This window comes from Aspergillus pseudodeflectus (genome assembly GCF_044049435.1).
Source record: "Aspergillus pseudodeflectus strain CBS 756.74 chromosome Unknown BJX68scaffold_20, whole genome shotgun sequence".
Taxonomy (NCBI): Eukaryota; Fungi; Ascomycota; class Eurotiomycetes; order Eurotiales; family Aspergillaceae; genus Aspergillus; species Aspergillus pseudodeflectus.
Window position 1 is genome coordinate 406,808 of NW_027263796.1, and position 14,946 is coordinate 421,753.

General features: G+C 51.4%; 7 protein-coding genes across 7 annotated transcripts; 3 read left to right on the top strand and 4 right to left on the bottom strand.

The window, feature by feature from the left end:
- Positions 1-203: 203 nt before the first annotated feature.
- On the top strand, positions 204-1,538 carry BJX68DRAFT_237020 (bZIP transcription factor). Its single transcript, XM_071040112.1, has 3 exons — positions 204-298; positions 351-1,347; positions 1,397-1,538. The coding sequence occupies exons 1-3, from the start codon at positions 212-214 to the stop codon at positions 1,531-1,533; spliced, it is 1,221 nt and encodes a 406-aa protein (XP_070899367.1). The 5' UTR covers positions 204-211; the 3' UTR covers positions 1,534-1,538.
- A 348-nt stretch (positions 1,539-1,886) lies between these two features.
- On the bottom strand, positions 1,887-2,167 carry BJX68DRAFT_266705 (uncharacterized protein; the record flags this gene model as incomplete). Its single annotated transcript, XM_071045592.1, has 2 exons — positions 1,887-1,997; positions 2,066-2,167. The coding sequence occupies 2 exons, from the start codon at positions 2,165-2,167 to the stop codon at positions 1,887-1,889; spliced, it is 213 nt and encodes a 70-aa protein (XP_070899368.1).
- A 1,200-nt stretch (positions 2,168-3,367) lies between these two features.
- BJX68DRAFT_266706 (substrate binding domain of ABC-type glycine betaine transport system-domain-containing protein) lies at positions 3,368-4,728 on the top strand (the record flags this gene model as incomplete). Its single annotated transcript, XM_071045593.1, has 4 exons — positions 3,368-3,554; positions 3,618-3,823; positions 3,887-3,989; positions 4,049-4,728. The coding sequence occupies 4 exons, from the start codon at positions 3,368-3,370 to the stop codon at positions 4,726-4,728; spliced, it is 1,176 nt and encodes a 391-aa protein (XP_070899369.1).
- A 700-nt stretch (positions 4,729-5,428) lies between these two features.
- Positions 5,429-6,935, bottom strand: BJX68DRAFT_275780 (putative glycerol dehydrogenase (GCY1); the record flags this gene model as incomplete). The annotated part of the gene is made up of 6 exons (XM_071047918.1): positions 6,641-6,935; positions 6,504-6,588; positions 6,222-6,417; positions 6,134-6,163; positions 5,779-6,076; positions 5,429-5,706 (listed from the first exon to the last, which is right to left on the bottom strand). The coding sequence occupies exons 1-6, from the start codon at positions 6,699-6,701 to the stop codon at positions 5,429-5,431; spliced, it is 948 nt and encodes a 315-aa protein (XP_070899370.1). The 5' UTR covers positions 6,702-6,935.
- Positions 6,936-7,923: 988 nt separating this feature from the next.
- Positions 7,924-10,663, bottom strand: BJX68DRAFT_255200 (flavin-containing monooxygenase; the record flags this gene model as incomplete). The annotated part of the gene is made up of 4 exons (XM_071043003.1): positions 7,924-9,145; positions 9,205-9,613; positions 9,671-9,908; positions 10,661-10,663. 4 exons carry the CDS (start codon positions 10,661-10,663, stop codon positions 7,924-7,926), a joined length of 1,872 nt encoding a protein of 623 aa, XP_070899371.1.
- Positions 10,664-11,104: 441 nt separating this feature from the next.
- Positions 11,105-12,378, bottom strand: BJX68DRAFT_266709 (putative NAD binding Rossmann fold oxidoreductase; the record flags this gene model as incomplete). The annotated part of the gene is made up of 4 exons (XM_071045594.1): positions 11,105-11,620; positions 11,681-11,742; positions 11,818-11,919; positions 11,979-12,378. 4 exons carry the CDS (start codon positions 12,376-12,378, stop codon positions 11,105-11,107), a joined length of 1,080 nt encoding a protein of 359 aa, XP_070899372.1.
- A 645-nt stretch (positions 12,379-13,023) lies between these two features.
- Positions 13,024-14,766, top strand: BJX68DRAFT_255202 (sugar porter family MFS transporter; the record flags this gene model as incomplete). The annotated part of the gene is made up of 3 exons (XM_071043004.1): positions 13,024-13,073; positions 13,152-13,560; positions 13,621-14,766. 3 exons carry the CDS (start codon positions 13,024-13,026, stop codon positions 14,764-14,766), a joined length of 1,605 nt encoding a protein of 534 aa, XP_070899373.1.
- Positions 14,767-14,946: the final 180 nt, after the last annotated feature.

The following is a 14,946-nucleotide window of genomic DNA, read 5'->3' on the forward strand; positions in this document are numbered from 1 at the left end:
AGGTATATGTTATATCTCTGCACCAACGGCTCGTGACGCAATCATTCAAAGTGTTTACTAATTGGATTATTCAACAATCCGATGGTCACCTCGGGAGTGATGATTAATCCATTGCCACGATGTCGCGTTTTGCCGAGATCCTCCAGTACTTTACTTATAGTCCGCATAGCAGGAAAATCATCATGTTCGAAAACTTGAAAACCAACGAAGAATGACTGAAGCCAGAACTGCTGTGCCCAGGCCCCAAAAAAGGGGGCGCCCACGCACCATGAAGGACGATCAGCAGGATCCGGAGGAGGTAGGTAAACTGATAAGACCATATCAAGTGTGCATCGGCTCATTCTAGACAGCGACGCCGCAAGCAGATTCGCCTGGCCCAGCAGACGTATCGCCGGCGCAAGGAAATCATGATCACTAATTTACAAACCCGCGTGCAAGAGCTGGAATCGGGCATCGAAGAGCTTAGCGAGTCCTTCCTGTCATTCAGTGATATTCTCCTCGAGAATGATATACTCGAGAAACACCCACGGGTGACCTCCGCTCTGCACAAAATTGGGCACCAGTTCGTGTCGCTCGCCAAAAGCGGATGCGATGATGACCACGACCAATCGAGCGCTGGAAACAACGCCACAAACACGCCCCTGTCGAAAAAGCTAAGCGTTGCGCGTAATACCAATCTGGATTCCAATCCAGACCTCGCACAACACGGTACCTTGCCTATCATTGAAAACATGACTCAGTCCTCACTCGCCACGAGAGCTCAGTCACAGTTACCTCTAACGCCGCCCTATCAAGAACAACCCATCCTCCCATTCGAGATCGATCTACCATCACCTACTGTTCCAACCTCAACTTCAAGCCCCCCTTTATACAACGCACTGCCTATCTCATCTCTTGGAAATCTTACGAAGCAAGGGTGGACGTTCTCACATAGCCTTGTTCGAGAATGCTACGAAAATGGGTATCGGTTGCTAGTGGATTCACCTGATAATTACACAACGATTCAGGTAATCTTTGGCCGACAACTGACCACCTTTGAGCGCAACCACATGATTTCCGCGTTTTATGCTGCCATGCACGACGAGGTTGGGGACATAATTAAGCTCCATGCTACATTCCTCAGTTCTCTTCGCTCGAAGAATAACAGCTACTCTACAGAACAACGTATGATTTCATCCAAAACAAGGCAGAATGAAATCCAGTCTACTTTAGATGAATGGCTCGACGCAAGTGGGGTGCAGGGGTTTTTGCACCGGAAAGGCATCATCATTCAGAACACTGGCTCTGTGTGTTCAAGTCCGCCATCCGATTTCCAGGCGAAATTCAATGTGCTAGGCTTCATCAGACGTGAGTCTTTCGGATTAATATTTACAGCTCAGTTGCTGACACATGGCAGTCCTCTCTCTCGGTCCCCTCTGCTTTGGCCGTGGGCCAGCATTTCGAATGCGCGACGTTGAAGATGCGCTACACCTCACCACTTCAGAAAATCCCTTGCCTTTCGACTCATTTTACATGAATTCACCTACACTGTAAAATCCATTAATGAAATTTTCCATTTGGGAGAATGGTTGACTATGTGTTGTAACAGATCCCCACAGTCGCGCCTGGCGTCTTCTTTGTCAACGTAGCTGTCGTCTCTTGTGCTTCAATCCAAGGATTGTTCAACAGCTGAATTGTTTATCCACACACTGCTTGTATCCCAACCCGTAGGGAACCCGGTGAGGGATCAACTTACGCCTCATAGCGCTCCTATTGAAGTTTTGCCAGGTACTTTGGAGGGGACTCCCGTGTGAGAACACTATATATCATCAACTCTAGGACACCTGGAGTTTATCGCTCATTCCTCAAATAGAAGAAGCTTCCACCTCTGTAGTGAATCAGTTCACCTATGGCTGTTCATGAAAATACCCGAATCGCCGCAGACCCATCGGCTTCTCCAGCAGCGGAATCACATAGGGGTCGGACGTCTTCCAGTACGGGCTCTCCAGATTGTACTTCTGCGAGCCTCGTTTAGGTAGCACTTAATGATGCAGAAATCTTGCTTGTCGTGCGCTGACTATATCACGAACCACAAGAGCGTCTCCTTGTCCTTGGAGTACATGGCCGACGCCTCTTGCAGCTTCGCGGCCAGCTTAGAGATGCTCTCTTCATCGGGCTTGGCGCCCATGTCTGCCGTGGAGGATTACGTCCCAGGTTAGCGGGGTCCTGGGCTGGGGTAAATGCGGTCTTGCGATGTTGTGAAGGAATAAAGGCAAGAGACGGAGAATACATACGGACAACGATTGTATATACCATGGTGGCTGTAGTAGCGAGTTGGGGATTGATCTGGGAAGTGAGGGGTAGTCAGATGGCGGGGATGGACCTGATTGTGTACATACTGTACTTAAGCACCAAGGCGATGGCGCACGGAGCAAGTGGCAACTGGCATAAAGGCCAAACGCTCAGGCATAGTTCAAGCAACCCATCCGGCAGCAGGGTATACTAGTATAGATCTGTTAAGAGTCTTTGATCGAAGAATCAAGGATACCAGCGAATACGTTCTTCCTAGATAAAATAATGACTCTTGGGATTCCACATGCAATTAAGGAGTCTTCTTTCGGTCTAGAGCTGTCAGTCGGGTATACTATTATTGGGATTATAAATCTAGGCTTTGCTACGTATTTTCCAGAAATCGCAGCAGTTACGAAACAGATCTTTCAATGCCGTCAGGTGTAGGTTGGACGGGGGATCCTGGTGCCATGCGCCCAGCCTGTTTAGTAGCAGTTCGATACAACTTCAGTTATTGCCCTCCTGTAGGTAATCCATCGCGGGTTTCGAGCCTAGTAGAGCCAGTTTGACCATCTTGGATCGTAATTCCAGGTATTGAGTGTTATACGTTGATAAATCTAGTCCATGCAAATGCGCTGTGAGATAAGTAATCATCACAGATACTAACAAAACTTGGCCCACCCTCGCGTCAGCCACCAGGCCGGTCAAGCAGGTAGGATAGCCACCTAGAAACTTTCGGTCAGGATTCAAGACATCGCGGTGCATTTGGTGTCAGAACCACCCTTCTAAAAGCTTCCTAGGCCCCTAGCTCCGAAGCATTGCTAACGGGATCGGACGCTGCTATGTGATTGCCGCTTACACTAATCGGACGGGGTACTGCGCCAGGTATATTTTGATTTATAATCCAACGGTACTAACCTAACAAAGATGGACACTTTTTATGGACCTTAATATTCACTGACCCTCATGGCTTAGATTAGTAGCCCGTGTCAGAGACACAATTTGTCAGCTTGTCAAAGACTCAATTCTTAAAGCCACGAGCACGTCGACATTTTCAAAAAGTGGGAAACAGATCTTCTAAACAAAGATTAATTTCAATATGACAACGATTAAGCAAGGCCGCATTGATCTCAGCTTCCACCATGTGGCAGGCGAGGTGGTCAAACTCGTGCTTGAACGACTTGGATACAACGTGCAAGTTGAGTCAGCGCCACACGAAGCAGCTTTCGCCCTACATCAGGAGAGCAAGACCGATTTTCTCATTGCTTGGTTGGAAGGCTCCCATGGTGAGAATCTACAACCCATCAATGGGACATGAAAAACTTGGTTCCTTTCTTATGGCATAACAGGGCAGTATTTGGACAAATACAGAACAGAGGTTACCGTGCTCAGCAACGCCATCTACTCGCCATACTGCATTTGGGGAGTTCCCGATTACGTTCCTGAGACTGTAGTTCAGACTACACAAGACCTGCTCAAACCCAATGTAGCAGCCAAAATGAGGAAGCAGATCCAAGGAATAAATCCAGGAGCTGGAATCTCTCGCTTCTCCAAGGTAATCGGGCTCATTTCATTGTATATCACCCACCGGAAACGCAGGGTAGCTAATCAATCTCAGGAGATTATCGACAAATATGGACTGGCAGAGGCGGGATATTCTTTCCAGCATGGGTCCCAGGCAGACTGTTTTGAAACCTTCGAAGCCGCTTACGAAAACAATGGTGTGTCCGCGGCAATTTGTGCACAACCAATTATGGAATCTCCCTTGCTAACCTTACAGAATGGCTGGTGGTTCCTCTCTGGCATCCCCAATATTTGCACAAAAAATACAAGATACGCAGCTTGGAAGAGCCGAATGGCCTGCTGCGTGGTATCGACGACGCCCAGATTTGCATACACAATTCAGCGAAAACCAAATTCACTGACGAGGCACTTGCCGTACTGCAGCGCATCACCCTCGGTAATGAGGCCGTCTCGCTCATGGACTGTTATTGCTGCAAAGATGGCCTAAGCCCCAGAAAAGCAGCGTTGCGCTGGATGCATGAGAATGAGAGCCGCGTCAACTCATGGTTTGCACCAACTCCGTATGAGCGCCTGCAATTATTGGGTCTTCCACTTCCAGTGGCGCCCCCCGCTGTGGGTCAATACGAACCATTCATGGTGACTCGAACAGGCCTCGTAGAGACATCATTGCAGTTGCCATGGGTTGAGGGCAAGCTGGCATATGAGGGCAGATTGGGCAGCGGACAACATGGCCTTACTGTCAGCCAGGGAGCAGCTGCGGCGAAAATCTGCGCTCTAAATCTACTTGCACAGTTGCACCAGGCAAGCAGTGGGGATCTATCTCGCGTGCGCATGATCCGACTAGAAGGACATGTCAACTCTGAACCAGGGTTTCGGAATTCTCCTTCGGTATTCTCCACCCTCAACCCCTTTCTCATTGACGTACAAAATTTATAATGGTTGTCGACAGGTCCTTGATGGTGCGTCCGATATTATCAACTTTGTCCTCATCACCATCCGGATAGCCCGCTCAAGGCGCCAGTGCTAATTAGTGCCCACGCAGAGCTTCTGTGGTAACATGATCTTGTAATACCTATCTACATTGACGGGTATCTTGACCTGGCCATCAGTAATGGAGCTTGCGTGATGCAATAGCGAACAGTCAGTCTCGGAACATCGATTACTAGATGTTATCCAAGTTGTTCATCGGCCACAAATGCATTCAGAATAGAGAAGGGTTGTCAGCTATAATTTCAAACAGGCCAAAACAAGATATTCCAGTCAACGTGAATCCCCTTAGTCTGCATTTTCCATCAAGGAGCTGTAACTACGGTGCGGTAGCCGCAACCTGTACAGCTGCACACGCCTGAGTGATACTAGCGGACCGATGATGCGTTCCTTTTGGCCCTTGGTCTCATGTGGTCGCCATTGCAATCTGTTTGACGTCGTAGCTTTGTACCTCACGAAAGTAAGAGTACTATCTTACTGAGGGGTTCAAGGGGTAAACCTGGCCGAGAGCTCGTTTAATACGGTGCCTACTTCGAATACTTGCAAAAAAACGAACATATCACTTCAGGCGGCACTTCAGACCAAGTGTCATCTAGCCAGCAGCTATATTGCTCTGTGTGGCACATTCCTACATCTGATCTTACCAACCTTACTGCTCGTACCAGTCATCGAAACCCAGATCCCATCCAAACAGCGGTGTATTGATTCGTTTCGCCTTGCCCTCTGCAGCCAGACAATTCAATACATCCATCTCCTTGCGGGAAAGAGGGATGATCTGGTTGTTGCTCAAGATCCGATCCTCATTGACAGATTTGGGTAGCACAACCACACCCCTGTTGACGTGGTAACTGATGAGTATCGTTGAAGGGGCGACATTGTTCTTCTTCGCAATCTCTTGGATTGCGGGATCAGAAGCGAGCGGGGCGCCTAGCAAAAACCGTGTGAGCCATTGGTAGCTTAAGCACCCAGAGAGCAAGTGAATTTGGAGACAGCGCTCACCTTGCGAGCCAAGCGGCGAATACGCCTCGAGAAGAATGCCATGCACATCGCACCACTTCTTCAGTGCGTGCTGGGGAAGAAAAGGGTGCAACTCGACTTGGTTTACAGCGGGGACCACAGTCCACTTCTTCTTGAGCTCTTCGAGGTACGGAATTGACCAGTTCGCCACACCGATTGCCTTGACCCTACCGGCCCTGTATATCTCCTCCATCTGCCGCCAGGTCTCGCTTTGATCCCAGGATCGGTCGACGGATCGCGTGCCATCGGGGTTTACGGGGAGAAGATCACTTGACTCGTTCTATTTGTAGGATTAGCCATCGAAATTTCGTACAGGGGCTGCATTGAAAGGACTGACAGGAACAAGTCGGACGGGCCAGTGAATGAGCTGGTAGTCACGTTAGTCTAGCTTCTGCAACCGCAGGAGAGGGAGGCTGTTCATTTACATAGAGATCCAAGTAATCGGTCCCTAGGGCATCAAGCGTTTTCTGAAGACCCTCCGCAACGTTGGGATGATGCGTATTCCATAGCTTGCTAGTGAGGAATATTTGTTCCCGAGGGACTCCGCTGTCCTTGATACCCTGGCCGACCTCGTGCTCGTTTCCTGTCAGTTCTGTTAGGGCTTCGAATTTTGTTGCTTCGCTGTGCTTTGCTTCAACCCACCGTATATCCTGCAATATAGCATTTAGTAAAACTTGCGCGCACGGAAGAAGATGCCAACGGCTTACAGTGCAGCGTCAATGTGACGATATCCGTTCTTAAGCGCGAACGAGACCGCGTGGCGGACCTGACCTGGCTCAGATCTCCAGGTGCCTGTATATCTTGTTAGCTATACACCTAGTTTACAAAGATCGTTAGCGCTTGCCGAGTCCCACTGCAGGAATCCTGGCCCCGGTGTTGAGCTTGAAGTGTGTGGGGAGCGACATGGTGAGTCTGGTATACGATGGGAGGCTTTTCGGATAAATCAAGCAAGGCACAAGAACGGGTCGTGGAACTTGGGAATCAGGGCCGTAGATGGAAGAACTATTTATATGGGAAGGTGGTCATTAAGCCCACGCTCAGAGCTTCCGCGGGTTTATATTCCCCGCACCCCCATCTCGTAGTCTATCAAGGGCCGGGTTGAGGCCTTAGTTTTATGGGTCAGAGAGTGGTAAGTGGGAGGTGTCGCCGAAAAACGAACGTGTCTGTACTCGGTCGTCGTAGCACATTGATGCTCCACTGACTTCAAAAGCAGGGAATTGTAGATGATTCAAGGTTCCGCATGCGGGATCCACGAGATCTGTTAATCTGCGCCGCCTGATTCTAACTCCAGTAATATTCGGGTGGGTCGGTTCAGTATCCACTGGCTGGATGGCGCCCGCGCCGCATCCTTCCTGATCTAGTACTTTTAACAGGCAGCGCTCAAGGTGCAAAGTAGTGCCGCGTCAAGGAGAATACCGCTCCAAATACTCGCTTCTTGGGCCTCTGACGCAATATTCACATTACGGGCCGAGGGCCTCTCTCCATGAGACAGCCTGAAATATCCAAACCGTCGGTAGCAACTAAGTCCAACCCGTCATTTATCTCACTAGCTTATAACTCTTCGCGCGATCACGGGCGGGCTTTCTTCCACTCAAGATAGACGTGAAGTGGTTGATATTGCTCTCGCAGTGTTTCTATGAATACAGTGGCCGACCGACCCAACTCCTAAGGGCTACCGAAAGAGTCGCTCCTTCCCTTTGCGCAAGTCTCTCTGTGTCTCTTTCGGCCCTAGAAGGAAGGAACGACCCATGGTACCTTCCCCGTTTGATTGACCCAGGGTCGCTCCTTCCTCGTTGCGATCAATCCCTCCAGAAGCAAGGATCGCACCTCCCGGATACAGTCAATTCTTCCATCGCTCGTTCACTTCTAGATGCCTCTTCATCCGTCCCCACAGGCAGGAACGACCTAACGTGCCTTCCACATTTGATAATCTACAGCTCGCTCCTTTCATCGTCGCAGTTGTAAATATACAGCCTAGACGGAGGCAGCCATCGCTACACGCCCTTTATAGTATCTGAGCGCCTCCTGGCATCTGGAAACGAAGTGGGTGATGCAAAAGCCGGACGTTTTGCAGTAGATACAGTTGAACATAAGAATCGTCATTCTATAATATTCACTAGAGCAAAACTAGGCTTTGTAAGGGGGAGGCGAAATCCCCTCTTGCAGCGCCTTCAATCGCAAAGCCAGGAGTTTCGAAGCATACCGCGTCATGGGAAGAAATCCAACCATGATCCACAAGTTTGGCACTCCTGTCTCCCGGTACGCCGTCTTGTACTCGCCTTCCTCATCAATACCCCAAATCGGCCCGCACTGGCTTGCAATGTTCTCGCCGAGCGTCGCTCGAATGGAGTCGATCATGTTTGAGAATCCAGTCGCGAAAACAACCAAGTCAAACTCCCTTTCGCGTCCGTCGTTGAGAATCACCTTCTCTTCGGTGAACCTCTCAATAAATCCCGGCTCAACCTTGATGTTGCCGTTGATGATCTCTTCGCACGCACCAGCATCAAAGTAGAACCCCCCATTCCGCGTCTGACCGAGTGTAGCGTTCCCCGTATCGCGCTGGCCACGCCAAGTCCGCAGCCCTCGGGCATTGAGGGCGTCGAGCAGTGGGCGATCGAGATCTTCCAGATCCTTGGCCGTGCGCCTAGCGAGTTCCTCGCCCGGTCCAACCGGCATAGCGAAATTGATCCGATCTTGCACCTCAGTATCGGGAAGGTTCCCGCTCTCGTCGGGCGCGTAACCTCCAAGCAAGCGCGGGACGGAATGCGTGAGAGACATTACATACGTCGGAGACCTCTGTAGGAGCGTGACATCAATTCCCAGGCGCGCGCATTCATACGCTGTGTCGAAGCCCGACGATGAGGTCCCGACCACACAGACCTTTTTCCCGACAAAGTCGCGGGAGCTGTTGTGTGCGCTGGAGTGCCGGATGACGCCGCGGAAATCAGACATGCCTGGAACGTTGGGAGTGTACGGCATGCCGCAGAGCGAGGTAGCCATAATGACATGCTTTGGATGCAGCACACGCGTCTCCGTGCCCTCCTTGTTTATAGTAACGGTCCACTGTCCATCGTTGTCCTGCTCGGCCTTGACGACCTCGGACTTGGTCCAAACATTCAGCTCCATAGCGGAAGCGTACCACTTCATGTAGAGGCCTTGCTTCTGCGCGGGGGTATATGTGGGCCAGTGCTGCGGGTATTTGAAGTACGGTAAGGCGTCCGGCCAATGTGGGAAGTGCAGTGAGAGGTATTCATAGCGCTTTTTCCAGATATCGCCGATTTCGTCGCTGCGTTCGATGATCAGGTTTTCCATGCCGAGGCGCTTGAGGCGCGCGGCCATGGCAAGGCCACTACGACGGACACATTAGTACATCGCTGTATAATTCCAGCTGACATGCATTGTGCTTACTTTTGACCACCACCGATGATCAGCACCTCGGGTTCAACAGTGTTGATGGCTTCGCGTCTCTGGCTCTCCCAGCTGGTGATCCCGGTCATGTGTCCGTCTGATGCCGGGAGCTCAGGAAACTGCTTGAGGCTCTCGGCGACAGTGTGCATGGTGTAGATCCTCCAGCCATCTTTAGTGAGGACTGCATTGATGACTGCCGAGGCAAGGACAATCTCGGTCTCGAAAGATACAACGAATTGCAGATGCGAGAAGTCGGGGTACGGGCGGCACACCACAGGTGCGGGCGCAAGGAAAGTAAAATTTCGAGCCTTCGTTTGAGGCAAGACGTCGGTTGCGGCTCTCAAGATGGCGTTTCTGAAGTTGAATGTGCGAAAGTCCCATGTAAAGGAGAGCTTATCGCGCCAAACGCCTGTACAGACAGGGTTAGCAAAATCCTCGTCCCTTCTAGATGCTCAGGAGGTCTCACCATGGTCAAGGAATAGGTCAGCGAAACCTCGAGCATCCGCCTCCGATATGGACGTAGCGAGTCGGGCTACAATGCCCTCGGCCTCTTTCCTGGCATCACAGTCTTTGTGGATATCTATCCCCAGAATGTCGGTGGTTGGAAGAGTGTGATTGTACTTGAAATCGTACATGAAATCGTCCGCGACGGGCTTTGCGACCTTGTCATACTTGGATGCTGCGCTGTCGGGTGAAAGGTCTGCCTTGGAGGCGGGGTCAGGGCCGGCGGACTCTTGAATGTAAGGGGCCATTGTCTTGATGCCGGAATGGTGCTGGAAAAAAAGGTGCTGATTAGACAATGCTCACAGACTGGCTTTGTGCAAGGATGAATACCATGGAGCTGCTTAAGTACGCCATCAGCCTTTGAACTCCCAGAAGTGCCTATATATCTACTGATACCCATGCTCCAGATTGCAAGCCGCAAAACTGGGGGAGGTGGTGCGAACGCTAGGGTCAACTAGCATCTCCAAATCAAGTAACTGTCGCCGCGTTCAGGGGTTCCACTTTGCGGGCCAGCGTTGATGCTGATCTTGCTTTTTCTGGTAAACGTCGGCGAAACTCCGACAGCGCCGATGTTTTCCCTCAGACGCCGACCAGGACCGAACAAAGTCACCTCCACACAACACTCTGATGCTGATAAACCAGCTCACTAGCAACATAAACGTCATAGGAGCAGTCGGCGTGTGCCTTTCCATCCAACGGCCTTTCGCATGTGTGGGCTCCCGATCCCCACTAAAACATGAACCGCTGGGTCGCCGACCGCTGAAACTACGTCGTGAGAACTCAAATGAGTAGTAAGAGTAGTGTAGTAATTCACGACAGGAACAGTGGGGGAGGAGGAGCTGAATTGGCTTGATTGTTAAACGTTCTTGCAAAATTCAGTTCAAAACTGGCTGCCAACACCAAGCATGTTGAAAATATATTTCATCGCTCTATATACGACCTTCGGACCCACCATAGCGTCGGGGGTTTTAATCACCAAAGTTCAACATTTAACTGCTCATATGCATTTCGCATTCAAGTCTTGCAATTTCATGAATATGGGTTATATCCAGAACTATATGCCTGGCACCGGCGTAATTAGTAAGGCCTTTGGCTGTGAACTGCTGAAGGTTTTCAGGCTGAGCAACTGTATGAGGCCAGTTCCTATAAGCCGACTGAGAAAGAGCACTTATTGACCAAGGGACAACTGACTGTTCCTCCGCTGTTATATGACAATTGAACTGCCGCACAAACGTTTCATGGCAACAGACCGTGAGCACCTCCATAGCTGTCTATAGCCTGAATGGGGCTATGATGAACATAAAATGTACACTGCGTACAGTCGCTGCATTACTGCGATGAATCTCTAGACGTCAATTCTCTATATAATGTGTACTATACCCAACAACCTCGTACATTATCCCATAATTGGCAGCCCTTCATCATCAAAGTAAACAGGCACCCCATTCCTCAGCGAATACTGCAGCGCAACACAGATCTTGGCCGCCTCAAACGCATCCCCGGGCTCACAAGTCATCGGCTTATCCTCAAGCACCGCATCCGCAAACTCTGCCAGGTCCGCCACGAACGTCTCGTCGAACAACGTAAACGCATCCGGCACAGACTGTGTGCGTATACCAAACTCGTCGCGAATCTCCACACTGGAATTCTTCGCACTGCTGATAATGGAATGTCCCTTTGTCCCACACAGCCGCGACGTGTCTTCAAACCCGCTTGTCAGCGTGCGACCCAGGTATGTCTTGAAGACCTTGCCGTTGGCGAACTCGACTAGGCCCCAGGCGCTGTCGGCGTCGCCGTATTTGGCTAGGTCGGTGTAGACGGCGCATTGGCCGAAGGCGATTACGCGGTTGACCTGCTTCTTTGGGTTGGAGAGGTTGGATTTTACGTCTAGTAGGTAGCGTCCGGCGTCAACCTAATGCTATGTTAGTGGACAGGGCAGTGAGACGGGGTGGGGACAAGGTCTGAGACTAACCGTGTGGATGCCGAAGTCCAGAAAGATGCCACCGGACTGCTCGGAGAAGGACACGAAGAAAGCTGCTCGGCATGGATGGTTAGTTTATCGGGTCTTGGAGACGATACAGAAAAAAAGGGTTTGGGGCGGGGGCCTACCATTGGGGTCTGCCATATCAATACCAGTCGTCTCGACAGCATGAATTTCACCGAGGTCGCCCCTCTCAACCAGGGCTTTTGCCTGGCGGTAGGACTTGTCATCTGACGGAAGTCAGTCTCTGATTTCAGGAATACAAGACCGGCACTATAGTGCTACTTACATCGACGAGTAAATGGAACGAGAAACTTAAGATCCGGTCTCGAAGCAGCCTTCTCAACAACTTGCCGGGTGGTCGCAATATCTACAGAGACGGGCTTCTCACACATAACGTGCAAGCCCAGATCGAGGGCTTGAATAATCAATGGTGCGTGCGTTGCTGTGGCAGTGCAGATGAGGACGGCTTCAGCGCCTGAGTTTTGCAAGCATTCTTGCGGGTCTGAAAAGTACTTGACTGATTGTGGCAGGTTCTCTGCGGCCCATTTGTCTGTGTCTGGTTTTGTATCACACACAGCGACAAGTTCGATCCGGGGCTGCTGGAAGGCGAGGATGCGGGCTCGAAGTGCTCCCAGTCGGCCAAGGCCGAAAAGCGCGAATTTGATGCGGCGGTTTGCTGGAGACATGGTTGTAGGACTGATGAGGTGGTGTCAAATAATGAGGTAGCATGCAATGAGATACGAGTAGAGACTGGAGTACTCCGAAGGAATGCACAAGTTCTTAAATCACGACCAGGCTTTGGCTTTTTAGCCAGCTCCAAACTTCATATGTGCTCCATTCATCTGGGCAGGCTCTCCGCAGGGAAGACCATATCATCGTGTCTGGCCCAGCGCCAGAGGAAGGCAATCCGCAAACCATCGGCGATAGTTTGTCAAATGGACTCGTCGGCGCGGCCCCGGCGTGGATGGGCTGGGGCGGAACTGCAGCGTCAAAGATCTCCAAATCCACAAGTGGAATGGGCTCGCCGCGGCTTTCTCCATCGAGTGATTTCTTGCTGCCCAAGGCCCGTCGCCGCTTCTCTCCTTAACCGGTAATTTTATTCCCCACACGGCATCCCCGAACCACTTGGCACTCTGAGCATCCCCAGAATTGTCGGAAGAAATGGCTCACTCCAACTCAATCGCTGGATCTCGGGGCCCCGGACTCTCTCCCCATCATGTGACTAATGCTTTATAAGGATAGATTGAGGTGCTTGCGAGGAGCCTCGTCTATGAATCCATACAATTTATCACGATAAGAACTCACCTCTTCACTGCAGTCTCCGCGCAGCAATGAGCGAACGCATAAGCACAGGTACAGGCACCGGCACAGACGTCGACAAGTCCGCGACAGATCGACATGGGGATTTAGTGCACGCCGAAGTGGTCGACACGACCTTGAAGGCCGATGTTGTCCACAGTGAGCTCGGTCAGTCTGCTGTCGCATACGGCCCCAACGGGATTCGCGGTCTCTTTTCATCGGGCTACGTGTTCGGCGCTGCATTCGTGGCCTCCTTGGGCGGGTTCTCCTTTGGATACGACCAGGGCGTCATCTCGATCATCAACGTGATGGACCAGTTTCATTCGACATTTCCGGAGACTGAGACTGCGTTTGGCACGGGGTTCATGACGGGGATGTTGTTGTTGGGGGCGTTTGTTGGGTGCTTGTTCATGCCATACCTGGCTGATAAGATCTCCCGGAAATATGCGTTGACTGTTGTGGTCGTCATCTTCAATATTGGTGCCATTATTCAGACGGCTGCGCAGAACTATGGGATGCTGGTCGCTGGGAGGGCGATTGGTGGTATTGGCGTCGGTACTTTGGCCATGGTACATCCCCTGTTCATCTACGTTTCCAACATTGCAGCCGGTTACTAACTTGACTCCCAGACAGCACCTCTTTATATCTCCGAAATATCCCCTCCGAACCTCCGCGGCACCCTCCTGGTCCTAGAATCCGTCTCACTAGTCACTGGCGTCGTCGTCGCGTACTGGATCACATTTGGTACTCGACTCATGCCCGGCTCCATCTCCTTCCGACTCCCTCTCGGCCTGCAGATGGTATGCTCAACGCTGTTGGGAATCGGCATCCACATCTTCCCGTTCTCTCCACGATGGCTTGCACTGGTAGGCCGCTCCGATGAGTCCCTGATCAGCCTAGCCAGGCTCCGCAGCCTCCCCGCCATCGACGAGCGAGTCCAGGTCGAATACCGCGGCATCCTCACGGAGATCACCTTCCAGCGCCTCGTCGAAGAACGAGCGCATCCGGGTGTCAAGGGCTGGAAGCTCGAGGTGTACAGCTGGCTGGACCTGCTCAAGCGAAAGAACTGGCGGCGGACAGCCGTAGCTGTCGGCGTAAGCTTCTTCCAGCAGTTCTCAGGAATCAACGCATTCATCTACTACGCGCCAACGCTCTTCCGGTCGCTCGGTCAGGATGATGAGATGTCGCTGATCCTTTCTGGTGTCTTCAACATCCTGCAGCTTGTGGGCGTCTTCATTTGCGTTGTGACCATCGACCGCGTCGGCCGTCGTCCGCTCGCCATGTTCGGTGGGTTTGGCTGCGCGACCTGCTACCTCGTCATCGCCGTCCTGAGCGGGCTCTTCGAGGACGACTGGCTCAACCACACGGATGCCGGGTGGGCGTGCGTTGCATTTGCCTTCTTGTTCATCCTCATCTTCGGCGTCTCGTACTCACCCCTGGGCTGGACGCTCCCCTCGGAGGTGTACACCACGGCATCGAGATCCAAGGGCGTGGCACTGGCAACCTGCATCAATTGGCTGTCCAATTTCGTCATCGGAGTCGCCACACCCCCGATGATGGAGACGCAGGGGTATCGAACGTATATCTTTTTCACGGTTTGGTGTTTCTTGGCGGGCATTTGGGCATTCCTGTTGGTTCCAGAAACTAAAGGGAAGACACTTGAGGAAATGGATGAGGAGTTCGGGGATGGCCAAGAGCTGTATGAGCGGGAGCTCATGAGGACTGCTATTGAGACAGTAAGCCAGGGAATTGTGGCGGGTGGACAGAAGGTCTAACGTGCTTTTGTTGTGCATTTCCGTTGTCTAGAAGCACATTAAATGCTTTCTTCCACTAACCTAGGTCCTCCTCATACTCGAATTGACCCGATGGTATACAAGTTCCCGTTGATGCTTCAATACTCATTTAGGTAGATTGTACCCTCTTTGAGAGCTGCAGATCTAAATCGACTTCGCAGA